The following is a 23,900-nucleotide window of genomic DNA, read 5'->3' as shown; positions in this document are numbered from 1 at the left end:
TTCTAAGGAAATAACCCTTTGTTGGGTGTTCACTTACCTCTGTGAGCTTGGCTTGCTGTTGTCATGTACATCATCTTATTCGACAGAAGAATTCTATGAGCTATATTTGTTTTTAACAAATAAAGTGACAAAGGGTTGAAGGGTCTATGAAAGCTGTCTGAGATTCCACAGCATCCGTTGCAAACCTGGAGTTTGACACTAGGCCTGTATGGCTCCAAAGCTCGTGGCATTTTGTACAATCCTTCACTTCCTTGCCATAATGGCACTTGTGACGGACTCTGAATTTGTTTCTTGTGCATCTATTTTCTTTAAAATATTAAACATCCATTTAGTCTTGGGTCCATACTTAGTTAATAAAGTTCCATGTCTGTCCTGAACAAAGATAAGAAAGCTAGGACTTTGCTGTTCAGACTCATAATTATAAGGTGTTCATAACATGTTCAGTTAATCTACATAGGACATTATTCAAGCATTTCTGGTAAGAATAAAGCTGTGACATGTAGCTGGTTGAGCACATGGCTGTGATGGGGTGTGTGTGTGTGTGTGTGTGTGGGTGTGTGTGTGTGAGAGAGAGAGAGAGAGGGAGAGAGAGAGAGAAAGTGAGAGAGAAAGAGAGGAGAGAGTGAGAGTTCAATCTTCTTGACACTGAATATTTGAAGAAAAAACATTATTCTGAAATTTTAGTTGGTCTCTATTGATCAGGAAACACCTGACACCTAACAACATGTTGCAAGTATGAATTAAGTTTGCTAAGTTAAGAAAATTGTTTTATTCCTGGCCTATATCAATAAATATGTATACTATCAAGTTTCCCATGAGGTATTATATGTGAAAGCACTTTGTACCAAATTTACATTAGTGTGTCTATGTTTCTGTAACTTTTATTCCATAGTCACTGTAAGATAAGTGTACAAATTACAATGTTTTCTTCTGTTCTAATATCCACTTGTTTTGCTTTCAGTGGGCACCTTTCCCAGCATAGATGGGGACTGGAAATGATACAACTGTGACAGAGTTCATTATTTTGGGGTTAACAGAGGATACCACAATTTGTGTCATTTTATTTATTGTGTTTCTAGGAATCTATGTTGTCACCTTAATGGGCAATGTCAGCATAATCATGTTAATCAGAAGCAGCCTGCAGCTTCAGACCCCAATGTATCTTTTCCTCTGTCATCTGGCCTGTGTAGACATTGGATACTCTTCATCAGTCACACCCGTTATGCTCATGGGCTTCCTCAGGGAAGAAACCTCTATCAGTATTGCTGGCTGCATAGCCCAACTCTGTTCTGTGGTCACATTTGGGACAGCTGAGTGCTTCCTGCTGGCCGTCATGGCCTATGACCGCTATGTGGCCATCTGCTTTCCCCTGCTCTACTCCACCCACATGTCCCCCAGAATCTGCATTCTCTTAGTGGGGATGTCCTACCTCGGTGGATGTGTGAATGCTTGGACATTTACTGGCTGTTTATTAAGTCTATCCTTCTGTGGACCAAATAAAGTCAATCACTTTTTCTGTGACTATTCACCACTTCTGAAGCTTTCTTGTTCTCATGATTTTGCTTCTGAATTAATTCCAGCCTTCTCTTCTGGCTCCATCATTGTGGCCACTGTGTTTATCATTGTTCTGTCTTATGTCTACATCCTTTTCTCAATCCTGAAGATGAGCTCCGCCGAGGGGCGCCACAAAGCCTTCTCCACCTGCTCATCCCACCTCACAGCGGTCACCCTGTTCTATGGGACCATCACATTCATCTACGTGCTGCCCAAGTCCAGCTACTCAACTGACCAGAACAAGGTGGTGTCTGTGTTCTATGCAGTGGTAATTCCCATGCTGAACCCCCTTATTTACAGTCTCAGGAATAAGGAGGTTAAAGAGGCCATGATAAAATTGATGGCTAGAACACATTGGTTATCTTAAAGTAATCTGATTTTAATAATAAATACCATATAATCAGGACCTCTTTTACAGATGAGTGGACAATGGACTACGTAACTTTCATTGTATATTCATCATATTCTAGACTCATAAATGTCATTGTGTTATTCTCAAGAACATTTTCAGTGTAAAGGACACGTGTGCACTCACTAAGACAGGAGCATCTAGCAGATAATGCTTTATTCTTATTTCACCCACAACTTGTTGCTATTTTCAAATAAGTTCTACCCTCTTTGAATACAGTCTTTGTGATTAACAGCTAGAAGCATCTGAAACTCCTTGAATGGGAAATAGGAATCAAGTTGCCACCCAAGATCTCATCATCTGAAGGAGATGGTGTCCATGCTGCACAGATAATGAAAGGATTGAAATCAGTGATTCTGGTCGTTGTAAAGCTTCTGGTGTCCTGTGACCTGAGTGTGACCAACAGGACTCCTTCCACAGCACCTCTGCCAGGGAGCCTCTTCAAGCCAACTCAGACGATACTGAAAGCTCTATGTAGCTACCAGTTCTTTCTTTTCAGGAATCTGTTTGACAAAGTACATTAAGGAATACCCAAAAGAAATGGGGCTAATTTGTATGACCTGGCTCCTTTCTAGATGAAGAAGGAAGGTTACTTTTAAAAAATTTTTTATTTATTTTTATTTGTTCATCCTCACTTGAGGACATTTTTCCATTTATCTTTAGATAGGGCGGGAGGGAGAAGGGGAGGGAGAGAAAGAGAGAAACATCGATGTGAGAGAGACACATCGACTGGTTGCCACCCACAAAACCTCAACAGGGGCTGGGGACAAACTGCAACTGACGTACATGCCCTTAGCGGGAACCGAACCTGAGACTCTCTGGTCCGCGGGCTGACACTCTAACCGCTGAGCCAAACCGGCCAGGGTGGAAGGTTACTTTTTAAAGATTGTTTCAGTCTTGTCAAATGTATGCTGTATACTTCTTTAAAAAAATAAATTTTATTCAATTTATTGGGGTGACAATGGTTAATAAAACTATATAAGCTTTAAGTGTACAATTGTATAATACTGCATCAGTATATTGCATTGTGCTCACCACCCAAAGTCAAGTCTCCTTCTGTCACCATGTTTTGCCTCTTTACCCTCGTCTACCTCTCCTCACCACCCTTCCCCTTTGATAACCACCATACTGTTGTCAGTGTCTATGAGGTTTTTTTGTTTATTCATTTGTCATTTGTTGCTTTCTGTTTTATATCCCACATGTGAGTGCAATCCTATGGTTCTTGGGTTTTCCTGTCTGACTTATTTTACTTGGTGTGTTATGCTCAAGATCCATCCATGTTGCCACAAATGGCAGTATTTCTTTTCTTATGGTTGAGTGGTATTCCATTGCGTGTATGTATGACATCTTCTTTATCTAATCATCCACTGAAGGACACTTAGATTGTTCCATATCTTGGCCATCATGAATAATGCTGCAACAAGCATAGGGGTACACATATCTTTATGAATAAATGTTTTAAAAAATTTTGGGTAAATACTCAGAAGAAGGATGGCTGAATCATATGGTAGCTCTGTTCTTAATTTTTTTGAGGGAACTTTCCTACTGTTTTCCATAGTGGCTGTACCAGTTTACATTCCCACCAGCAGTGAATGAGGATTCTTTTTTCTCTACAATCTCTCCAACACTTGTTATTACTTGTATTGATAGTAGCCATTCTAACAGGTGTGAGGTGGTCTCGCATTGTAGTTTGGATTTACATTTCTCTAACAGTTTGTGAAGTTAAGCATCTTTTCATATATTTGTTAGCCACTTGTATGGGAGAAATGTCTGTTTAGGTCCTCTGCCCATTTCAAACTGAATTGTTTTGTGTTGTTGTTGTTGAGTTGTATGAATTCTTTATTTTGAATATTAGCTCCTTATCTGAAGTATTGTTTACAAATGTCTTTTTCCATTTGTTTGTTTTGTTTTGTTTTGTTGTCAGTTTCTTTTGCTGTGCAGAAGCATTTTGGTTTGATATAGTCCCATTCATCTATTTTTGCCTTTGCCTGCGGCTTTCCAGTTTTCCCAGCACCACTTTATTAATAAGGAGACTTTCTTTTTTCCAATGTATGTTTTTGGATACTTTGTCTAAAATTATTTGCCTATATATATGTGGATTACTTTCTGGCTATTGCCCAGTTTATATTAGGCATTAGGAAGGTCTTACATTGTCTTATTGTTTACATTTTCTACTGCAATAAAGAAAAATCAAAATGCAAGTTTCTTACAAAGGATTTATTTTTAAAAATGTTTTGATTGATATTTTAGAGAGAGAAGAAGGGAGAGAGAGATAGAAACATCAATGTGAGAGAGAAACATTGCTCAGCTGCCTCCTGCACGCCCCCTACTTGGTATCAAGCCTGAAACCTGGGCATGTGACCTGACCTGGAATCCAACCGAGACCTCTCAGTCTGTGGGAGGATGCTTAGTCCAATGAGCCACCCCAGCCTGGTGAAGGATTTATTTTTATAATTATGTTTAAAATGGCTGATAAAATACTAAAGCTGGACCCCTCAAAGGTGCTTGATTCCTCCTTTACCTTATTTACAAACAAAACTTAAAAAATAAAAATGCAGCATTTAAATATAAATGATTGGTGTTTAGCTGATTTTACAAATTAAAAAAACAAACAGTTTGCATGATAAAACTCTTTGTTTTGTCCTATTGCTCCCCATGCAATGGGTCAAGGGGAATAAATTTTAAGAATTACATAAATCTACCACACTAACAAAACACCTCTTAAGAACTGTTCTAATGTTTTTCTTTGTCCCAAAATGTATTTTTTTTAAAATTGTGTGTGCATGTGTGTGGAGGGTAGGCATAATTTGTTCAGTAAGGAAGGCAGAATCCTACACTGGTTTTAGATAAAGTTACTTGCAATAATCTAATATGGGGACAACAATCTAATATGGGGAAATTTGAATATAACACGCCAATGACAATAACTTGTCAATAAAATTAAAATAACAAACAACTCCTAGGATACTGAAATAGTCCCAGAAGGAAAGTCAGCGAGAACACTTGGAAGGTCTTTGCTGTAGTCTAAGGTGCTAAGATTGCATGTACAAAAGCGGAGGATACCACAGGCATTGTTTTGTTAATCTTGTACAGTACTGGAAATTTTGTGGAATAGGATAAATGCACATCATGCAATATAAACACTCACCTTGTTACTTAAAGGTTAATTTAGAAAATGTAAGCCAAAGAGAAAACAACAGAAACTAAGTTAACACTTACACAACACAGTAAGAGAACTGTGTGGTACAGCCTGCCTAAGGAGTTCTGCAGAGAGATGTATCTAAGGTTCTAAGCTCACTTTTTTTCCCAATTAAACCTTTCATTTATTATCTGATAATGGAGGTGGGGAGAGTGGGGAACACCTCACTGTGAAAAAATGGTATCCCAATACTCACTTTTCAAGGAAGAAACTCTACTCCTCACTTTTCTCATTAACGTCGACTGTGTTAAACAGTAAACAATACTCTGCATACCATTGAAATGGTTTAATTCCTGCAGATCCTACACTTCTATTTCTTGCCCTATTAATGAGCAACATCTATCTCACCTTAGAACACTGTTCTGCTCTGACCTCTTCTTTAGAACCAAAAACATAGCCTTTGAGAACATAAAAGGACAAGAAAGGAAATGCCCAAGGAGGTGGTCAGCTGCTTCAGGATGAAGCTGAACATCTCTTTCCCAGCCACTGGCTGCCAGAAATTCATCGAAGTGAATGATGAACAATGCGTGTATGGCCATAGAAGTTGCTGCTAACGCTCTGGGTGAAGAATGGAAGGGTTCTGAGGTTCAAATCACTGGTGGGAATGACAAACAAGGTTTCCCCATGAAGCAGGGTGTTCTGACCCATGGCTGTGTCCTCCTGCTACTGAATAAGGGGCATTCCTGTTATAGACCAAGGAGGATTGGGGAGAGGAAGCACAAGTCTGTTCAGGGTTGCATTGTGGATGCCAACCTCTATGTTCTCAACTTGGTCATTGTAAAAAAAAAAGGGGGGGAGGAGAAAGATATTCCTGGTTTCACTAATATTACTGTGCCTCATCAGTTGGGGCCCCAAAATGCTAGCAGAATCTGAAGACATTTCAATCTCTACAGAAGATGATGCGGCCCTGGCCTGTTTGGCTTAGTGGTTGGAGCATTGGCCTGCGGACCAGAGAGTCCCAGGTTCGGTTCCTGCTAGGGGCATGTACCAAAAAAAAAAAGTTATAAAGAAGATGATGCCTGCCAATATGTTGTGAGAAAGCCCCTAAGCAAAGAAGGTAAGAAACTAGGACCAAAGCACCCGAGATTCAGTGTCTTGTTACTACTCCAGGTCTCCTGCAACACAAAGGCAGGTGTATTCCTCTAAAGAAACAACATACTAAGAAAACTAAGGAAGAGGCCACATCATATACTAAACTTTTGGCTAAGAGAATGAAGGAGGCCAAAGAAAAATATCAGGCACAGATTGCCAGGAGACATAGGCTGTCCTTTCTGAGGGCTTCTACCTCTGGATCCAGTCAAAAATGAGGTTTTCGAAGAGTAACAAATAAGAATAGACATTAAAAAAACCCACCCAAACTCTCTCTCAGAATGCAATACGGCTCACTACTCAGAGCCATGCCTTAACTAGCATTCTGTCAGAGGGCCCGTTGATGGTGATTTCCTTAATTCAAGGGACTTCTTTCTGGCTTTCCCACTGCAGTCCACTAGAAGAACGCCTCTCATGTCCACAGACTATGTCCCAGATAATGCTTAGCTTCTCTTCTCTTACTGCAGTCATCTATGGCCAAATTGCCCTGTCTTTATACGTCTAGCACTGTACTTCTACCTAATTTTATGATTAATCACTTATAAATTTATATTTGCATATACATTTAATATACTTAATAAAATATTGTCAATAAAATCAAGCATGAAAATGTAATAACTGTTAAATGCAGTTATAAATAACAGAATGAAGTATAAGTTTTGCTCTTACACAAAATTTCTGGGAAAAACACAAAAGGGTCCAGGAGAAAGACAACTTAATTTTTTCTCACTGCTACTCCTTCAAAGTCAGTCTATCAGTTACTTCTTTCTGTTTCCAGATGAAATTTTGGGCATATCACATAGTTTTAAACCATTTTCAAATATTAACATACATTCTCTATTGGGGGGGGGGGATATTAAAGGACCCACTCTCCAGTCTAATATCAAAGTTTTTTTGTTTGTTTGTTTTTTTATCCTCACCCGAGGACTTTTTTCCCCCCATTTTTGTTCAGACAGAGTGGGAGGGAGAGAGAGGAAGAGAGAGAGAGAAAAACATCAACGTGAAAGGGACACATCGAGTGGCTGCCTCCCGCACGACCTCAACTAGGGCTGGGGATGAATTCCAACTGAGGTATGTACCCTTGGCTGGATTTGAACCCGTGACTCATTGGTATGTGGGCCAAAACTCTAACTGCTGAGCCAAACCAGCCAGGGCTAATATCAAAGTTTGAATCACTTCCCATTTCACCGTGTTACCACAACCCCTCCCAGTGCCGACCTGTGTCTATCTCAGACTCAGCCCGCATTGGAAGAGTCAGGTGTGCATGTCAGCGTCTCCAGCCATTCCCCACATTTCTACTTCCCATAGAATTGGAAAAGGAGTGAGAGGTAAGCAAAGGTTGTACTTGACCAGAAGTGCACCTTTTTAATTTTCCATTTTTTCAGGTATGAATCAGACACCATCCCATCATATTCCAGGGCTGACATGCCAAACTTTGAGTGATTCTCAGCTACTTCCTTAATGGTCTTGTGATTGGGGATGGGGCATTTCTGTCTTAGTTTGAGTTTCCTGGAGGCAGAGGAAAATAGATTAACAGCTTTTGCTGTGTCAAGATAAACAGAAGTGGGCACATGATAGGTATTAGGAGGTATGATCAACAGGAGTTGGTCATGGGTGAGCACATGAGAATAAGTTAGGATCCTGAGTACTGACCTGGTGCTCAAAGCCAGACTGTAGTTCTAGACAGTTTTAGGAAATTAGGCAGAGTATTAAGGGTGGGAAGCAAAAACTGTAGAGTTCAGGAACTAATTGGAAACCAGTGGTCACAACTGAGGCACTTAAGTCTTAGAAGTTGACTAGATGACAGTAGTAGTTAAAAGTACACAATCTATGAGATCTTTCTTTTTTACAGCTGCATAGTATTCCATTGTGTAAATGTACCATTGCTTTTTTAACCATTCATCTATTGATGGGCACCTGGGCTATTTACAGAACTTAGCTATTGTAATAGTACTGCTATGAAGACATGGGACCTGGAGAGTATTATGCTAAATGAAATAACCCAGTCAGAGAACAAGTATCACATGATCTCACTTATTTGTGGAATATAATGAACAAAATAAGTTGATGAAAAAAGCAGATCCAGAGACATGGAAGTAGGGAACAACTTCCTCAGAGGGGAGGGGGTGGGGGTAGGGGTGGAAAGAGATAAACCAAAGAACTTGTATGCATATATGCATAACCTAAGGACATAGACAACAGTGCAGTGAAGGCAAGGGGGGACTGGAGTATGGAGGAGGGTGTCAATGGGGGGAAAAAAGGAAGACATCTGTAATACTTTCAACAATAAAGGTAAATTTTTTAAAAATTCCTTCCTTCCTCCCTCCCCCTCCCTCCCCCCCTCCATCCTTCCCTTCCCTTTCCTTGCTCTTTTTCTTTCTTTTTAAAAATATGCTTAGAGAGAGAAAGGGAGGGAGAGAAGAGAGAGAGAGAGAGAGAGAGAGAGAGAGAGAGAGAGAGAGAGAGAGAGAGAGAGAAACATCAGTCTGCTGCCATTGGTGCCAATCTTGACTGGGGATCAAACCTGCAACCCAGGTATATGCCCAGACTGGGAATCGAACCAGCAGTGTTTTGGTGCACAGGATGATGCTCAACAAACTGAGCCACTCCAGCCAGGCTGAGTTTTTTCTTTTTTGCTTAATCCCTCCACCTTTTCACTCAGACCCCAACCCCCACCCTTCTAACCGCTGTCAGTCTGTTCTCTGTCTCTAGGAATCTGTTTCCATTTTGTTTGTTATTTTGTTCATTAAATTCCACATATAAGTAAAATCATATGGTACTGGTCTTTGTCTGGCTTGCTTCACTTAGCATAATACTCTGCAGGTGCATACATGTTGTCGCAAAGGGAAAGACTTCCTTCTCTTTTATGGCTCAGTAGTATTCCATTATGTAGTATTCCATCTACTGATGAGCACTTGGGCTGCTTCCAAATCTTGGCTATTGTAAATAACGTTGCACTGACTTTAATTTTAAACTTGGATTGAATTATACCAGTTGAATATATTAGACAAATATCCTGAACAAAGACTCAGTTCACTTTGGAAAATTAGGATAATGGGAATACTTAGCTCACCAAATTATTGTGAGGATTAAATTAAAAAAAAAAAAAAAAAAAAAAGGAGGTATTAAATGTTAAGCTCAGTGCTTGGCAAAAAGTAAATTCTGAATGAAAGCTGGTTAGTCCATTGAGTGGCGCATCAGCAGAGTGAGATAGGACTGTCTGAAATTAAGGTTAGCAAGAGAATAAGCTTGCGTCTTCAGGTTGAAGACAGCTGTTTCTGCCACCATCCATCTACTCAAAGAGGTCATTCCTTTCAGGCATGTGGATGAACTCTGACCTGGAAGTCACCAGAACTCTTTTTGCTTCACAGTTCTTTATCAACACCTTTAATGAAATACATTCTGTACTCTTTGCTAGAAAAAACATATACACGTTTTAAACAATTGTGTTATTTAAAAATCAACTATACATGGCATTCCACTCCAAGGCATCTAAAAGAGTGTCTTACGCATATCATGATAAAACACTTACGAAATGTACACTTGTTGAATGAATGAAGCTAGGTTTACCATTTTTTTTTTTTTAATTCTCACCTGAGGACATTTTTTTGTTTTTTGTTCAGATAGAGTGGGAGGGTGAGAGAGGAAGAAACAGAGAGAGAAACATTGACATGAAAGGGAAACATCGACATGAAAGGGACACATCGAGTGGTTGCCACCCACACAACCCAACCAGGGCCGGGGACAAATTGCAACGGAGGTATGTGCCCTTAGCAGGAACCGAACCCGGGTCTCTCCGGACCGCAGGCCAATGCTCTAGCCACTGAGCCAAACCAGCCAGGGCTAAGTGTACTATTTTATAGTTGAACTTTAATATTACTTAGCCTGAAATATCGAAGTACACTTAGAACCAACATTCGCTATGAAACAATTTATTATTTATATTCCCAATAAATATCAACTGAAAGTGCACCAAAATTCAGAAGAAATGATTAGTTCAAAATTGACAGATCCCTTAAAAAGTAGTGTGTTTGTGTGAAGTGAACTGCTCAATACTCACTTGAGAATATGATAATGATCCCTGGTGCTTTTGAATTCACATTTGAATCTCTAGAATCTTCAGAGAGTTATCCCAAAGGCAAACAATAATAATAGGTGGCATGGCTACTATATAACAACAATGATTTTAATTGATTGCTGTAAGATAACTGAATTCTTATATCAAGAGGTAAGATGTTGACTTTTGTGAGTAATGTATGATTTCCATGTATTCTCTAAAATTGCACTCACAAAACAGAGTGGAGAAATAAGGCAGATGTAACCTATCAATCAGCTGGCAGGTAACCTTAGCTAAATTAACATAAGTTTCTACAGTCTATTTAGTGGGTATGAAAAATATAATTCAGGGTGCCAGGATTCCTCACTTATCTACCCATAAGACCAGAAATTCACATGGTCTTTCACACTATCTGAACTTGGCAGTCAACTATAATGCTAATAAATCCATTAGCTTTGAGATGCTCTGGGAACTTTCTGTTTGTGAATATCTAAAGTCTTCCTTAGCTTATAGGCAACCAGATACTTTTGATCAAGTTAAGAATATACAGCCAGAAAACTTGGAAATGAGGTTCAACCTGGACACAGGGTAACTTCTGAATATTTTAGTCTATAACTTTATTCAGCTGCATAATATGTTTAAACTAAATTTATTTCATTCTGTACTACTCTAATTATAAAACATTGTTAAAATAGGAAATTATCTGATTTGATTAAATAAATTTATACAGTATTTAGACAGATATTTCAAACTATTTGATAGAATATTTTCATTGTAAATGTTAGATACACATAATATATTTACAACAGGAGTCTTCATTCATAGTCTCAATTTGAAATTTGATTTCTTCTTTGTCTCACTTAAAAAATTATAAAATTCACCTTTTAAAAAATGATCTTGTTCTACTGATGGAAACTGTAAACTGATTAACTATGTACCTCTCTTTATATATTAGCTGTAAAAAGGGTAATTTGTTACCCACACATTTCTGAGAGACTCAAGTTCACCATATATTATTTAATTTTAGCTATAGTTTAGTTACAAAAGCAATAGACTAGATTCAAACTGCCTGAGATTAACAACTATGATTCTACCATTTTCTATGTAAACTTGGTAAGTTACTTAACAATGTCAAATCAGTATCTTCATTGGCAAACATCAGTCTTCAATATTATTTCATGAAAATAAATAGAGAACTACATGGTATCCCCCAAAATGTATAAAGGGTGTCTGTAGATTCTATTACATTTTGAAAATAAAATGTATTTTAATAAACACTAGTTTTATAATTCCACTGTTCTTGTATATACATTTTTTGGAACACCCTATATATATTTAAACTTTCACATTGTACTTACCATTTAGTAAACTTCATTATATCATCCCATATTATACATTATTTTCGTTGCACTAACCATCCTCATTTGCTATTCTCATAAATCTTACGTTTTTAATGTTTAGACTTAAAGCCACTTTAAATACATTTTATAAATTGATGTTATAAAGAGAAAAAGATCTGCATTATTTGAAGCAGGGTCTCTAGTGTTTCTCCTGAAAACAATTTTATAAACAGGCTTAAGACAGAGGGGCTAAAGATGAGATTTGTAGTGAGTGGCCTGGGGGAAGGGCAGCAGTGAACATCCTTCACTGTGAGGGATGAAATACTCCTGTTGGAGCCTAGCACAGAGCATGCTTGAAACCCGTTTCCATGTTAGCACCGTTGTCTAAGCTTTGATTTCACGAAGTCATGGAGTCTTTCCAGGAACACTGATTCCGTCCTTTCCCCGTCCTCCTAGGGAGGGAGGGTTCCATGCTGCTGGCCCCTTCCCTTTCCCTTCGCTGCTGTTCCCCCACATTCCCGTCCCCCATAATGGGAGCTGTTGTCTGGACTCTCATTTCCGCCTTAGTCAGGGCCTGAGAATGTGCTGTCCTTTCCACCGAGATGAATAGGAAGGGCCAGGAACATAAACCAACTTCAACAACCTGCCCCCCACCCCTGAAAACAACAACAATTTAAAAAATATACAAGATTCATTGCACATAGCTCTGTACTCTACAAAAAGAGTCCAAACCTATCTTGAATAGTTTGTTTTTAATAACTTCTATGTGTATTAATGAAAATAAACCATTGCATTCACAACTTCATTATTGTAATGCTTCATCACAGGTTCGTTTTAGTAGCAGCTACGTTATCTCATGGATTCCCTGGTGGATGGGAACCACACAGCAGTGCGAGACTTCATTTTACTGGGCTTAACTGATGACCCAATCCTTCGAGTCATCCTCTTCATGATCGCCCTCTGTATCTACGTGGTGACCATAGCTGGCAACCTCAGCACCATCATTCTGATCAGAGTCTCTTCTCAGCTCCATCATCCTATGTATTTTTTTCTGAGTCACTTGGCTTCTGCAGACATAGGCCTTTCAACTTCTGTCACACCCAATATGCTTGGAAACTTCCTGGTGGAGAGAAATACAATCTCTTACCTTGGATGTGCCATCCAGCTTGGTTCGGCAGGGTTTTTTGGGACAGTGGAGTGCTTCCTTCTGGCTGTCATGGCATATGATCGCCTTGTGGCAATCCGCAGCCCACTGCTTTATTCGGCCGAAATGTCCACACAAGTCTGTGTCCAGTTGCTCGTACTGGCTTACATGGGTGGTTTCCTCAACGCTTGCTCTTTTACTATTTGCTTCTATTTTATATTCTTCTGTGGGCCAAATCGAGTCAATCATTTTTTCTGTGATTTTGCCCCTCTACTTGAACTCTCCTGTTCTGATATCAGTATCCCTGCAGTTGTCCCCTCGTTCACAACCGGTTCCGTCATTGTGTTCACAGTGTCAGTCATAGTTGTCTCCTACATCTACATCCTCATTACCATCCTGAAGATGCCTTCTAACGAGGGGCGCCGTAAAGCCTTCTCCACCTGCTCAGCGCACCTCACAGCAGTCACCCTGTTCTGTGGGACCGTTATGTTCATATACGTGATGCCCAAGTCCAGCTACTCAACTGACCAGAACAAGGTGGTGTCTGTGTTCTACACAGTGGTGATTCCCATGCTGAACCCCATCATCTACAGCCTCCGGAACAATGAGATTAAGGGGGCTCTGAAGAGAGTGCTTCGCCAAAGACTATTTTCTTAGTGAAGCCGTTATTTTATTGAATTTGATATGACAGTATACCATGACTATAATAACAGAAGGAAGTTGAGTGTCTGTGGTCAAGATATATTCATCCATATGTAATTAGCCAACGTGGAGCTTTTTTTATGAAGATAAGTGGTGGATTTTCTTGTATCAAATACTATCTGAGGCCCACAGTCAGTTTCCTCTAATAAAATAAGCCTAAATGTATAATTAGAAACACAAATTGCTTAACATAAAAAAATACTTAATATGCTTAAAATCCCCTTAAATATTATTCAATTTTCAAAAGTTGTTTTCTCTCATAAGTTAAGGTTATTGTACCTCCAAACCTTTAAGACTGTTGACTTTCTTTTTTTTTTTTTTTTTTTTTTTTAATCCTCACCCGAGGATATTTTTTCCATTTTTTGTACAGATAGAGTGGGAGGGAGACAGAGGAAGGGAGAGAGAGTGAGAAACATCGACGTGAAGGGACACATCGAGTGGCTGCCACCCGCACGACCAACCAGGGCCGGGGACAAACTGCAACCGAAGTACGTGCCCTTAGCGGGAACCGAACCCGGGTCTCTCCGGACCGCAGGCTGACGCTCTAACCGCTGAGCCAAACTGGCCAGGGCAAGACTGTTGACTTTCAACAGCAACTTATCCTAAAGTATGTGTGATAATTAGTATTATGATTGAATACATTCTGAGTAGAAATTACCAAGTGTAAGCAGTCAGTAAAATTACTGAAGACATTGTCCTTGGAGGAAGATTATCAGGTGGCAATGGGCTCTGTGGACTCACGCATTCTGAACTGTGTTCCTGAACTCTGGCTCCAGCCTAGTTATTGGGGACCCCATTAAAGAACAGGATGAGATGCCCCTGACTAACCTGTGAATTCTTCTATCAGGTAAAAACAGTGACTTGTCTGTGAGATCCTGATCTCCTCAGGGACTGTGAGAAAAACTCTTGGAATGAGTTGTTCATCATTAGACTCGTTTCTGTTCAGGAAGCTTGGGGGAACGCGATTGTGTTTCCCCTTTGAACCTTTGTTTACCTCTAATATTGACAACTACCACATTTATTTCTCTTACCCTGTCTTTTACTCAGTGTTTTAAATAAAAAATATTTTTGTCTATTGAATCCACAGCATGTACTGTCTAAAACTATGTAATTATCTCTTTCTACCCCCAACATCCTTTCTTCCAATGTTTCATATCCCAATAAAAGACACCATTATTCAATCAATTTATTGATTCAGAACCTGAGAGTACTTTCTTTCATCCACTCCACATACCTACATTAGATGACAAAGTCTTGTACATTCTGAGCCCAATATTTATTCATGATTTCTCTTCATTTTTATGGTTAGCACTTCTATTCTGAACTACTACCTCATATATTTATTTCACAATAGTACTCATGCAATAGCTAGTTTTATGTGTGAAGTTGGCTAGGCTCTGGTTACCAGTTGTTTGGTCAAATACCTGTGTAGATTTTGCTGAGCAGGTACTTTAAAGATGTGACTGACATTTAAATCAATAGACTTTGAATAAAGGAAACTAACCTCCAGAATGTGGGTGACCCTCATTCAATCAATTGGAATAATAAAAAACAAAACAAAAGAAAAAAAAATCAAAGTCCCTGAAAAGAACACGTGCTGTTTCCTGTTGTCTTACAATTAAACACTGTGACATCAATTCTTACTGGAATTTCTATTCTGCATGATTGCCTTTGGATTTTGGGAATGCAATTCTACAACTGCCTAAGCCAATTCCTTATAATGTCAGTCTCTCTATCAATCTATCTCTCTAATTAGTTTTGTTTCTCTAGAGAATACTAAAACAACCCTAGCTAGTTTTATTTTTCATGCTGTTATTGTTTTCCCATCATTCTCCATATATCAATCATAAGCATAAATGTAAATAAATTAGTTCCTTTGTTAATATCCCCCAAAGATGTTGGAATAAGGGTAACAATTCTGAACACGGTCTACAGTGTCTTGAACATAGCGCATGTTTCTTTTTGACTCTCAACATTCTTACTTTGTTCTCTAAATACACAAAATCTAGGAATCAATTATTGGTTTTCTTTCAATACTTAAATGGGTCCATGTTCTTCACCACATCAGGACCATCTCATACTCAGTTGATTGTTCTGAAATGCATTATTCTTCTTGCCTGGGTAATGATTAATGATGCTACAGGTACCAACCTAAATGTATTTTCTATTTCCTGGAACATCTTCTTGAGTTTCCAGAACAAATTAAGTACACCCGTTGTTCTTCTGTAGAATCCTGCGTATTTTCTTCAGAATACCCAGTGCACTTGTAGTTGAACACTCAGTATTTGTTTTCTTCACAATATTGAAAGCTTCATATAAACAGCTACACTGCCTTTCCTCTCTCCCCATGCATCTATTTTCACACAGTTTCTGCAACATAGCAGCACAAATGCTTAGTTGAAATAAATGAAACAATTAATAAATAAATGGATGGATGAATGAATGAAGCTTTTGCTGTGTCATGAACCGCTGGTTCTGCTGGCTTTGAATCGTGGCCACTGATCTGTTGAATGTTTCATTGTGATTCAAGTGATGGAGTGTTTGTGTCAGATCTTGCTATAATAGTGACAGGCCATTATACAAACTATGCTCACCACCATTATGCCCTTGGCTACCCACTGATTAACTCAGACTGGCAACTGGAATCCCAGAATACTTATTAAAATTCTGTAAACAGCCTTTGTTAAATAATATCTTTCTGATACATTATACATGATTAGAGAGTTGAAAATTCTAGAAGTCAAACATTAGTAAGTATAGTAGAAGAAGTATTAAGAGTATTAGCAATTAAAGGTAACAATATAAAATTATTTGCTACATTCCAGGTCCTGCTTTTAGAGAGATCTACAAGTGTTAAGTCAATTAATTATCAGAATATACCTATAAAGTTATTTTTTTATTTTTTAATTCTCACCCAAGAACATTTTCCAATTTATAATCACATAGATTGGTAAGAAAGGAGAGAGAGAAACATCGATGTAAGAGAGACACATCAACTGGCTGCCTCCTGCACTACCCAACCAGGGCAAGGTACTAACTGCAACCGAAGTACGTGCCCTTGACTGGAATTAAACCTGCAATTCATTGGTCTGTGGGCCAACACTCTAATCACTGAGCAAAACCGGCACGGACTGAAGTTATTTTTTTAACTGTATTTTATAGAGGATGTAAATTAGGTACATAAAGGTTAAGAAAAAGCTCAAAGACACAAATATCTTCTTAATACTTAGCCTTATTCTAAGTATATAGTCTGTCAAGAGCCAAACTAAGGGGCACTTTGAGTATAAAACAAGACCCATATAAATGCTACCTATAAGAGACCCACTTCAGATCAAAGGACACAGAGACTTAAAGGGATGAAAAAAGATATTTCCTGCAAATGGATATGAAAAAATAAGCTGGTGTACCAATTCTCTTATCAGACAAAATAGACTTTAAAATGAAGGCTATAACAAAAGACAAAGAAGAATATTTTATAATCATAAGGTGAAAATTCTAATAAAAGGAAATAATTCTTGTAAATATTTATGAACCATATATTTACCTAAATATATAAAGCAAGTATTCATAGACATAAAGAAAGAGATCAACAGTTATATAGTCAGAATAGGAGTGTTAAACATCACTGGCACCAAACGGTATATAATCCAGACAAAAAATCAACAAGGAAACAATGGTCTTAAATTACACAGTAGTCCACATAAATATAGGTATTTTAGAACACTTTGGCCCAAAGCTTCAGTATATACATTTTTTTCCATGTATATACTGTATACATGTATATACCATGTATATACTATATTTTATAGGACATACCACAAGTTAATCCACAAAACAAGTTTCAAGAAATTTAAGATTGAAACCGTATCATGTACCTTCTTCATTTACAATGGTATGAAACTAGAAATTACTTTTAAGAAGGAATCTGAGAAACATAGATAAATATGTAGGCTAAATAACATGTCACTAAACAATGAGTGGGTTAACAATGAGGTTAAGAAAGAAATAAAAAAAATACCTTGAGAGAAATGAAAATGAACCTACAATAATTGAAAATTCTATGGGACACAGCCAAAACAATTCTAAGAGGGAAATTCATAGTAATGCAGGTCCACATCAAGAAAGAAGAAAAACTCATATAAACAAACTAAACTTACATGTAAAGAACTAGAGAAACAACAATAAATAAAGCCCAAATTGAGTAGAAAGTAGGAAATAATAAAGATCAGAGTAATAATAGTAAAAAAAATTGAGTCCAAAAACAAAAATCAATGAAGCCAAGAGCTACTTTTCATATTAAATAAACCTTTAGCCAGAGTAGTAAAAAAAAAAAAAAAAGAAAGAACCCAAATAAATAAAATCAGAAATGAAAGAGAAGTGATAAGTGAACCTTTCCTGGACTGGCAAATCTACCCAGAAAAGTAAGACTTGACAGTGGTGATTAACGTGGGTCCTCCCTTGCTCATCCAAACCCAGTACAGGGAGCCACAAATAGCAGAACATCAACACCCACAAGAAAAATTTGGCTGGCTACAAAACCTACTGAGATAGCCAAAATGGTGAAACAAAGAAACAAATTCCAAATGAAAGAACAAGAGAACTCTATTGAAGATGAGATCAATGAAATGAAGCTAAGCAAATTATCAAGGTAGAATTCAGAGCCATGATCTTGAGGAACCTCAACAGCATAAGTAAGGACATCAGCACCATGAGTAAAGATATAGAAACAATGAAAACCAACCAAGTGGAAATGAAGAATGACATAGCAAAAATTAAGAACACATTGGAAGGACTAACCAGCAGAGTAGAGGAAGCTGAGGACCGGATCAGTGAATTAGAAGACAGGGTAGAAAAAATCAACCAATCAGAAAAACAAAAGGAAAAAACAATTCAAAAACAGAAAGATAGCTTAGGAAAACTGTGGGACAACTGGAAATGTAATAATATTTGCATCATAGGAGTCCCCAAAGTGGAAGAAAATGAGCAAGGGTTAGAGAATATATTTGAAGAAATAGTGACAGAAAACTTTCCTAACTTGGTGAACAAAGAAGGCATTCATGTTCAAGAAGCACAGAGAGCCCCAAGTAAGAAGAACCCAAACAGGCCCACACCAAGACACATAGTAATCAAAATGCCAAAAATTAAAGACAAAGAGAGAATTTTAAAAGCAGCAAGAGATAAGCAACAGGTAACCTACAAAGGAAACGCCACAAGGCTCTCAGCTGACTTTTCACAAGAACCACTACAGGCCAGAAGGGAGTGGCATGAAGTATTCAAGGTCATGAAAAACAAGGATCTAAATCCAAGACTGCTCTAACCAGCAAGGCTATCATTCAAAATAGAAGGTCAAATAAAGAGTTTTCCAGACAAAAAAAGGTTAAGAGAATATATTAACACCAAACCAGTACTGCAAGATATGCTATAAGGACTGGTGTAATTAGTAGAAGAAATAGAAAGAAATATAGAACCACACTAAACAAAAATGGCAATAAATAAGTACATATTAATTATCACCTTAAATGTGAATGGTTTGAATGCTCTGATAAAAAGACATATAGCTGACTGGACAAGAAAGCAAGACTCACATATATGTTGTTTACAAGAGACCCACCTCACAACAAAAGACTCACATAGGTTGAAAGTGAAGGGATGAAAAAAAATCTTTGAAGCAAACAGAAAGAAAAAAAAAGCTGGGGTAGCAATACTCATATCTAATAAAATAGATTTCAAAATGAAGGCCATAACTAGAGACAAAGAAGGCCACTACATAATATTGAAAGGATTTCTCCAACAGAAAGATATAACCTTGGTAAACATATATGCACCCAATATAAAAGCACCAACATATATTAAAAATCTTTTGGAGAACTTCAAAGGAGAAATCAACAGCAATACAATCATAATAGGGGACTTCAATACACCCCTGACATGACTGGATAGATCTTCTAAACAGAAAATTAACAAGAAAACACAGACTCTAAATGAAGTGCAAGATCAAATGGATTAATAGATATCTACGAAGAATTATACCCCAAAACTGCAGAATTCACATTCTTCCCAAGTGCACATGACATATTCTCAGAGATAGACCACATGTTAGGGCATAAAGTAGGACACTACAAGTTCAAGAAGACTGAAACCATATCAAGCATCTTCTCAGATCACAATGGCATGCAACTAGAAATGAATTGCAACAAGAACATGCAAAGACATTTGAAAACATGGAGGCTAAATAGCATGTTATTGAACAATGAATGGGTTACCATGAAGCTCAAGGAAGAAATTAAAAACTTCCTGGAAACCAATGAAAATGAACACACAACAACACAAAATCTATGGGATGCAGCAAAAGCAGTTCTGAGAGGGAAGTTCATAGCACTACAGGCCTACCTCAAGAAGCAAGAAAAATTTCTAATAGACTATCTAACCTCACAACTTAAAGAACTACAAAGCAAACAAAAAGAAAACCTTAGAGCAAGTAGAAGAAAGGTAATAGTAAAGATCAGAGCAGAAATAAATGACATGGAGACAAAAATACAATTCAAAGGATCAATGAAACAAAGAGTTGGTTCTTTGCAAAGATAAACAAGATTGATGGACCCTTAGCTAGACTCACCAAGAAACAAAGAGAATCCAAATACACAAAATCAGAAATGAAAGTGGAGAAATAATAACTGACCCTACAGAAATACAAAGGATTGTGAACAAATATTATCAACAATTATACTGCAACAAATTCGACAATCTAAGTGAAATGGACACATTTCTAGAAACATATAGGCTCCCAAAACTAGACCGGGAAGAGATAGAAAACTTGAACAAACCAATAACAATAAAAGAAATTGAGATGTAATCAAGACTCTCCCAGCAAACAAAATCCCAGGCCCGGACAGCTTCACCGGGCAATTTTACCGAACATTCAAAGATGAACTAAGACCCATTCTCCTTGAACTAGTTTAAAAATTTCAAGAAGAAGGAAGCATTCCAACTTGTTTTACGAGGCCAGAATAACCCTAATTCCAAAACCAGAAAAAGACACTACAAAGAAAGAAAACAACAGACCAATATCACTGATGAACATAGATGCCAAAATCCTGAACAAAATACTAGCAAATCAAATCCAGCAATACATAAAAAAAAAATTATTCACCATGGTCAAGTGGGATTCATCCCAGGGATGCAAGGAAGGTACAATATTCACAAATCAATAAAAGTGATACAACAAATAAACAAAATTAAAAATAAAAATCATATGATCATATCAATAGACGTTGAAAAAGCATTTGACAAAATCCAGTACCCATTTCTGATAACAATGCTCAGCGTTCTGGGAATAGAGGGATCATATCTCGTCATATATGAAAGATCTACAGCCAACATCATACTCAATGGGCAAACAATAAAAGCATTTCCCTTAAGAACAGGAACAAGACAAGGTTGCCCACTTTCACCACTTGTATTTAACATGGTACTGGAAGTTAGCCACAGCAAACAGACAGGAAGAAAAAATAAAAGGGATCTAAATTGGAAAGGAGGAAATGAAACTGTCATTCTTTGCAGATGACATGATATTATACATAGAAAACCCCAAAGACTTCATCAAAAATTTACTGGACTTAATAAATGAATTTGGCAAAGTAGCAGGATACAAAATTAATGTCAAGAAATCGATGGTATTCTTATAGACCAATGATGAACTCACAGAAAGAGAACCTAAAAAAAAATCCCATTTATCATCATGGCAAAAAAAATTAAGATACGTAGGAATAAAGTTAACCAAAGAAATAAAGGAGCTATTCACAGAAAACTACAGGCCATTGAAAAAAGAAATAGAGGAAGATATAAAAAAGTGGAAGCACATACCCTGTTCATGGATTGGAAGAATTAACATCATTAAAATGTCTATATTAGCCAAAGCAATCTATAGATTCAATGCAATCCCCATCAAAATAGCAATAACATACTTCACAGAACTAGAACAAACACTACAAAAGTTCATATGGAACCAAAAAAGACCCCGAATAGCCACAGCAATCTTGAAAAGGAAAAACAAAGTTGGAGGGATCACATTACCAGATTTCAGGTTATACTACAAAGCGACTGTAATCAAAACAGCCTGGTACTGGCACAAGAACAGGCATATAGACCAGTGGAACAGAAAGAGAACCCAGAAAAGGACCCAAGGCAATTTGCTCAATTAATATTTGAAAAAGGTGGCAAGAGCAGTAAAGAGTAAAGACAGCCTCTTTAATAATGGTGTTGGGAAAATTGGACAGCTACATGCAAAAAAGTGAAAATAGACCATAAACTTACACCATGCACAAAAATAAATTCAAAATGGATAAAAGACTTAAATATGACTCATGAATCCATAAAAATTCTAGAAAAACTGTAGGTAACAAAATTTCAGACATCATACGCAGCAGAATTTTCACTGGTACATCACCTAAGGCAACAGAAACAAAGGACAATATGAACACATGGGACCACATCAAACTCAAAAGCTTCACACAGGAAAAGATACAATCATCAAAATAAAAAGGCAACCCACTGTATGGGAGAGCCTCATTGCCAGTGATGTATAGATAAGGGGTTAATTTCTAATATTTATAGAGTGCTCATACAACTCAACAAAAGGAAGACAAAGAACCCAATTAAAAAATGGGCAGAGGGACTAAATAGACACCTCTCCAAACAGGACATACAAATGGCTAAGAGACATATGAAGAAATGCTCATCATCACTAATCATCAGAGAGATGCAAATTAAAGCAACAATGAGGTATCACCTCACACCTGTCAGAATGGCCGCCATCAAACAACAAGTGTTGGCGAGGGTGTGGAGAAAAGGGGACTCTAGTGCACTGCTCTTGGGAATGCAGACTGGTGCAGTCACTATGGAAAACAATATGGTGTTACCTCAAAAAATTAAAAATTGAACTTCCATTAGACCCAGTGATCCCACTTCTAGGAGTATACCCTAAGAAGCCTGAAACACCAATCAGAAAGAATATATATACCCCCATGTTCATAGCAGTACTATTTACAGTAGCTAAGATCTGGAAGCAGCCCAAGTGTCCATCAGTAGATGAATGGATAAAAAAGCAGTGGTACATATACACAATGGAGTACTACGCAGCTGTAAGAAAGAAAGATCTCTTATCCTTTGAGACGACATGGAGGGACCTAGAAAGTATTATCCTAAGTGAAACAAGCCAAGCAGAGAAAGACAAATACTACATGATCACTTATTTGTGGAATATAATGAATATAATAGTCTGAGGAATAGGGTAGACCCAGAAACATGGAAGTAGGGTACAGACTGAGAACCCTCAGAAGAGGGGGTGGTGGGGGGATGGAAGAGATAAACCACAGGACTTATATGCATGCACACATAATCGATGGACATGGACAACAAAGCCGGGGACAGTGTTGGGGGGGGGATGGAGAGGAGGGTGCCAATGGGGTAAAAAAGGAGAATCATGTGTAACAAAAGTAAAAAATAATAAAATAGCAAATCACCTCTTAAAAAAAATAATATATGTACCCTCATGTTCATAGCAGCACTATTAACAATAGCTAAGATCTGGAAACAGCCCAAGTGTCCATCAGTAGATGAATGGATAAAATGTTGTGGTACATATACACAATGGAGTACTATGTAGCTGTAAGAAAGAAAGATCTCTTATACTTTGAGATGACATCGAGGGACCTGGAAAGCATTATCCTAAGCGAAACAAGCCATACTGAGAAAGACAAGTATCATATGATCTCACTTATTTGTGGAATATAATGAACATAACAGTGTGAGGAATGGGGTAGTCCCAGAGATGTGGAGTGGGGGTACAGACTGACAATCCCCAGAAGAGGAGGTGGTGGGGGAGAGATAAACCACAGAACTTATGTGCATTTATGCATGAATAATGGACATGAACAACAAAGCTGGGGACAGGGTGGGGAGGAAGGGAGAGGGGAAAATCAGTGGGAGAAAAAGGAGAAACATTTGTAACAAAAATAAATTAATTAATTAACAAAAAAAGATCAAACATTAAATTTTTTAAATATTAAAACAACATGAGAACTAGCCTTTATCTATACCACTTGAATGGGAACCATTGAAAAAAATGTGTTTTTTTTTAATTTTTAGAGAGAAAGGATGGGGGAGAGTGATAGAAACATTGATGTGACACAAAACATCAATTGGCTGTCTCCTGCACGCCCCCTAATGGAGAGTGAGCCAGCAACCCGGGCATGTGCTCTGACCTGGAATGGAACCAAGACCTCTCAGACTGTGGGAGGATGCTCAGTCCACTGAGCCACACCAGGCTGGTGAAGGATTTATTTTTATAATTATGTTTGAAATGGCTGATGAAATACTAAAGCTGGGTCCCTCAAAGGTGCTTGATT

General features: G+C 37.9%; 2 protein-coding genes and 1 pseudogene across 2 annotated transcripts; all 3 read left to right on the top strand.

Annotated features, from left to right (window-relative positions):
- The first annotated feature begins 982 nt into the window (after nt 1–982).
- LOC118628317 (olfactory receptor 5P3-like) lies at nt 983–1,921 on the top strand. Its single transcript, XM_036259184.1, has one exon. The coding sequence runs from the start codon at nt 983–985 to the stop codon at nt 1,919–1,921; it is 939 nt and encodes a 312-aa protein (XP_036115077.1).
- Nucleotides 1,922–5,620: 3,699 nt separating this feature from the next.
- On the top strand, nt 5,621–6,469 carry LOC118628205 (annotated as a pseudogene).
- A 6,035-nt stretch (nt 6,470–12,504) lies between these two features.
- On the top strand, nt 12,505–13,449 carry LOC118628356 (olfactory receptor 502-like). The gene has a single exon (XM_036259250.1). It carries the CDS (start codon nt 12,505–12,507, stop codon nt 13,447–13,449), a length of 945 nt encoding a protein of 314 aa, XP_036115143.1.
- The last annotated feature ends 10,451 nt before the right edge of the window (nt 13,450–23,900 follow it).

Source organism: Molossus molossus, unplaced genomic scaffold, assembly GCF_014108415.1.
Source record: "Molossus molossus isolate mMolMol1 unplaced genomic scaffold, mMolMol1.p scaffold_m16_p_13, whole genome shotgun sequence".
Lineage (NCBI taxonomy): Eukaryota > Metazoa > Chordata > Mammalia > Chiroptera > Molossidae > Molossus > Molossus molossus.
The sequence above is the reverse complement of the archived record's forward strand: the minus strand, read 5'-3'. Positions and strand labels throughout refer to the sequence as shown.

What these genes read in the sequence shown, in the direction of transcription:
- LOC118628317 (XM_036259184.1), top strand. Translation starts at nt 983, where the DNA reads ATGGGGACTGGAAATGATACAACTGTGACAGAGTTCATTATTTTGGGG.
- LOC118628356 (XM_036259250.1), top strand. Translation starts at nt 12,505, where the DNA reads ATGGATTCCCTGGTGGATGGGAACCACACAGCAGTGCGAGACTTCATT.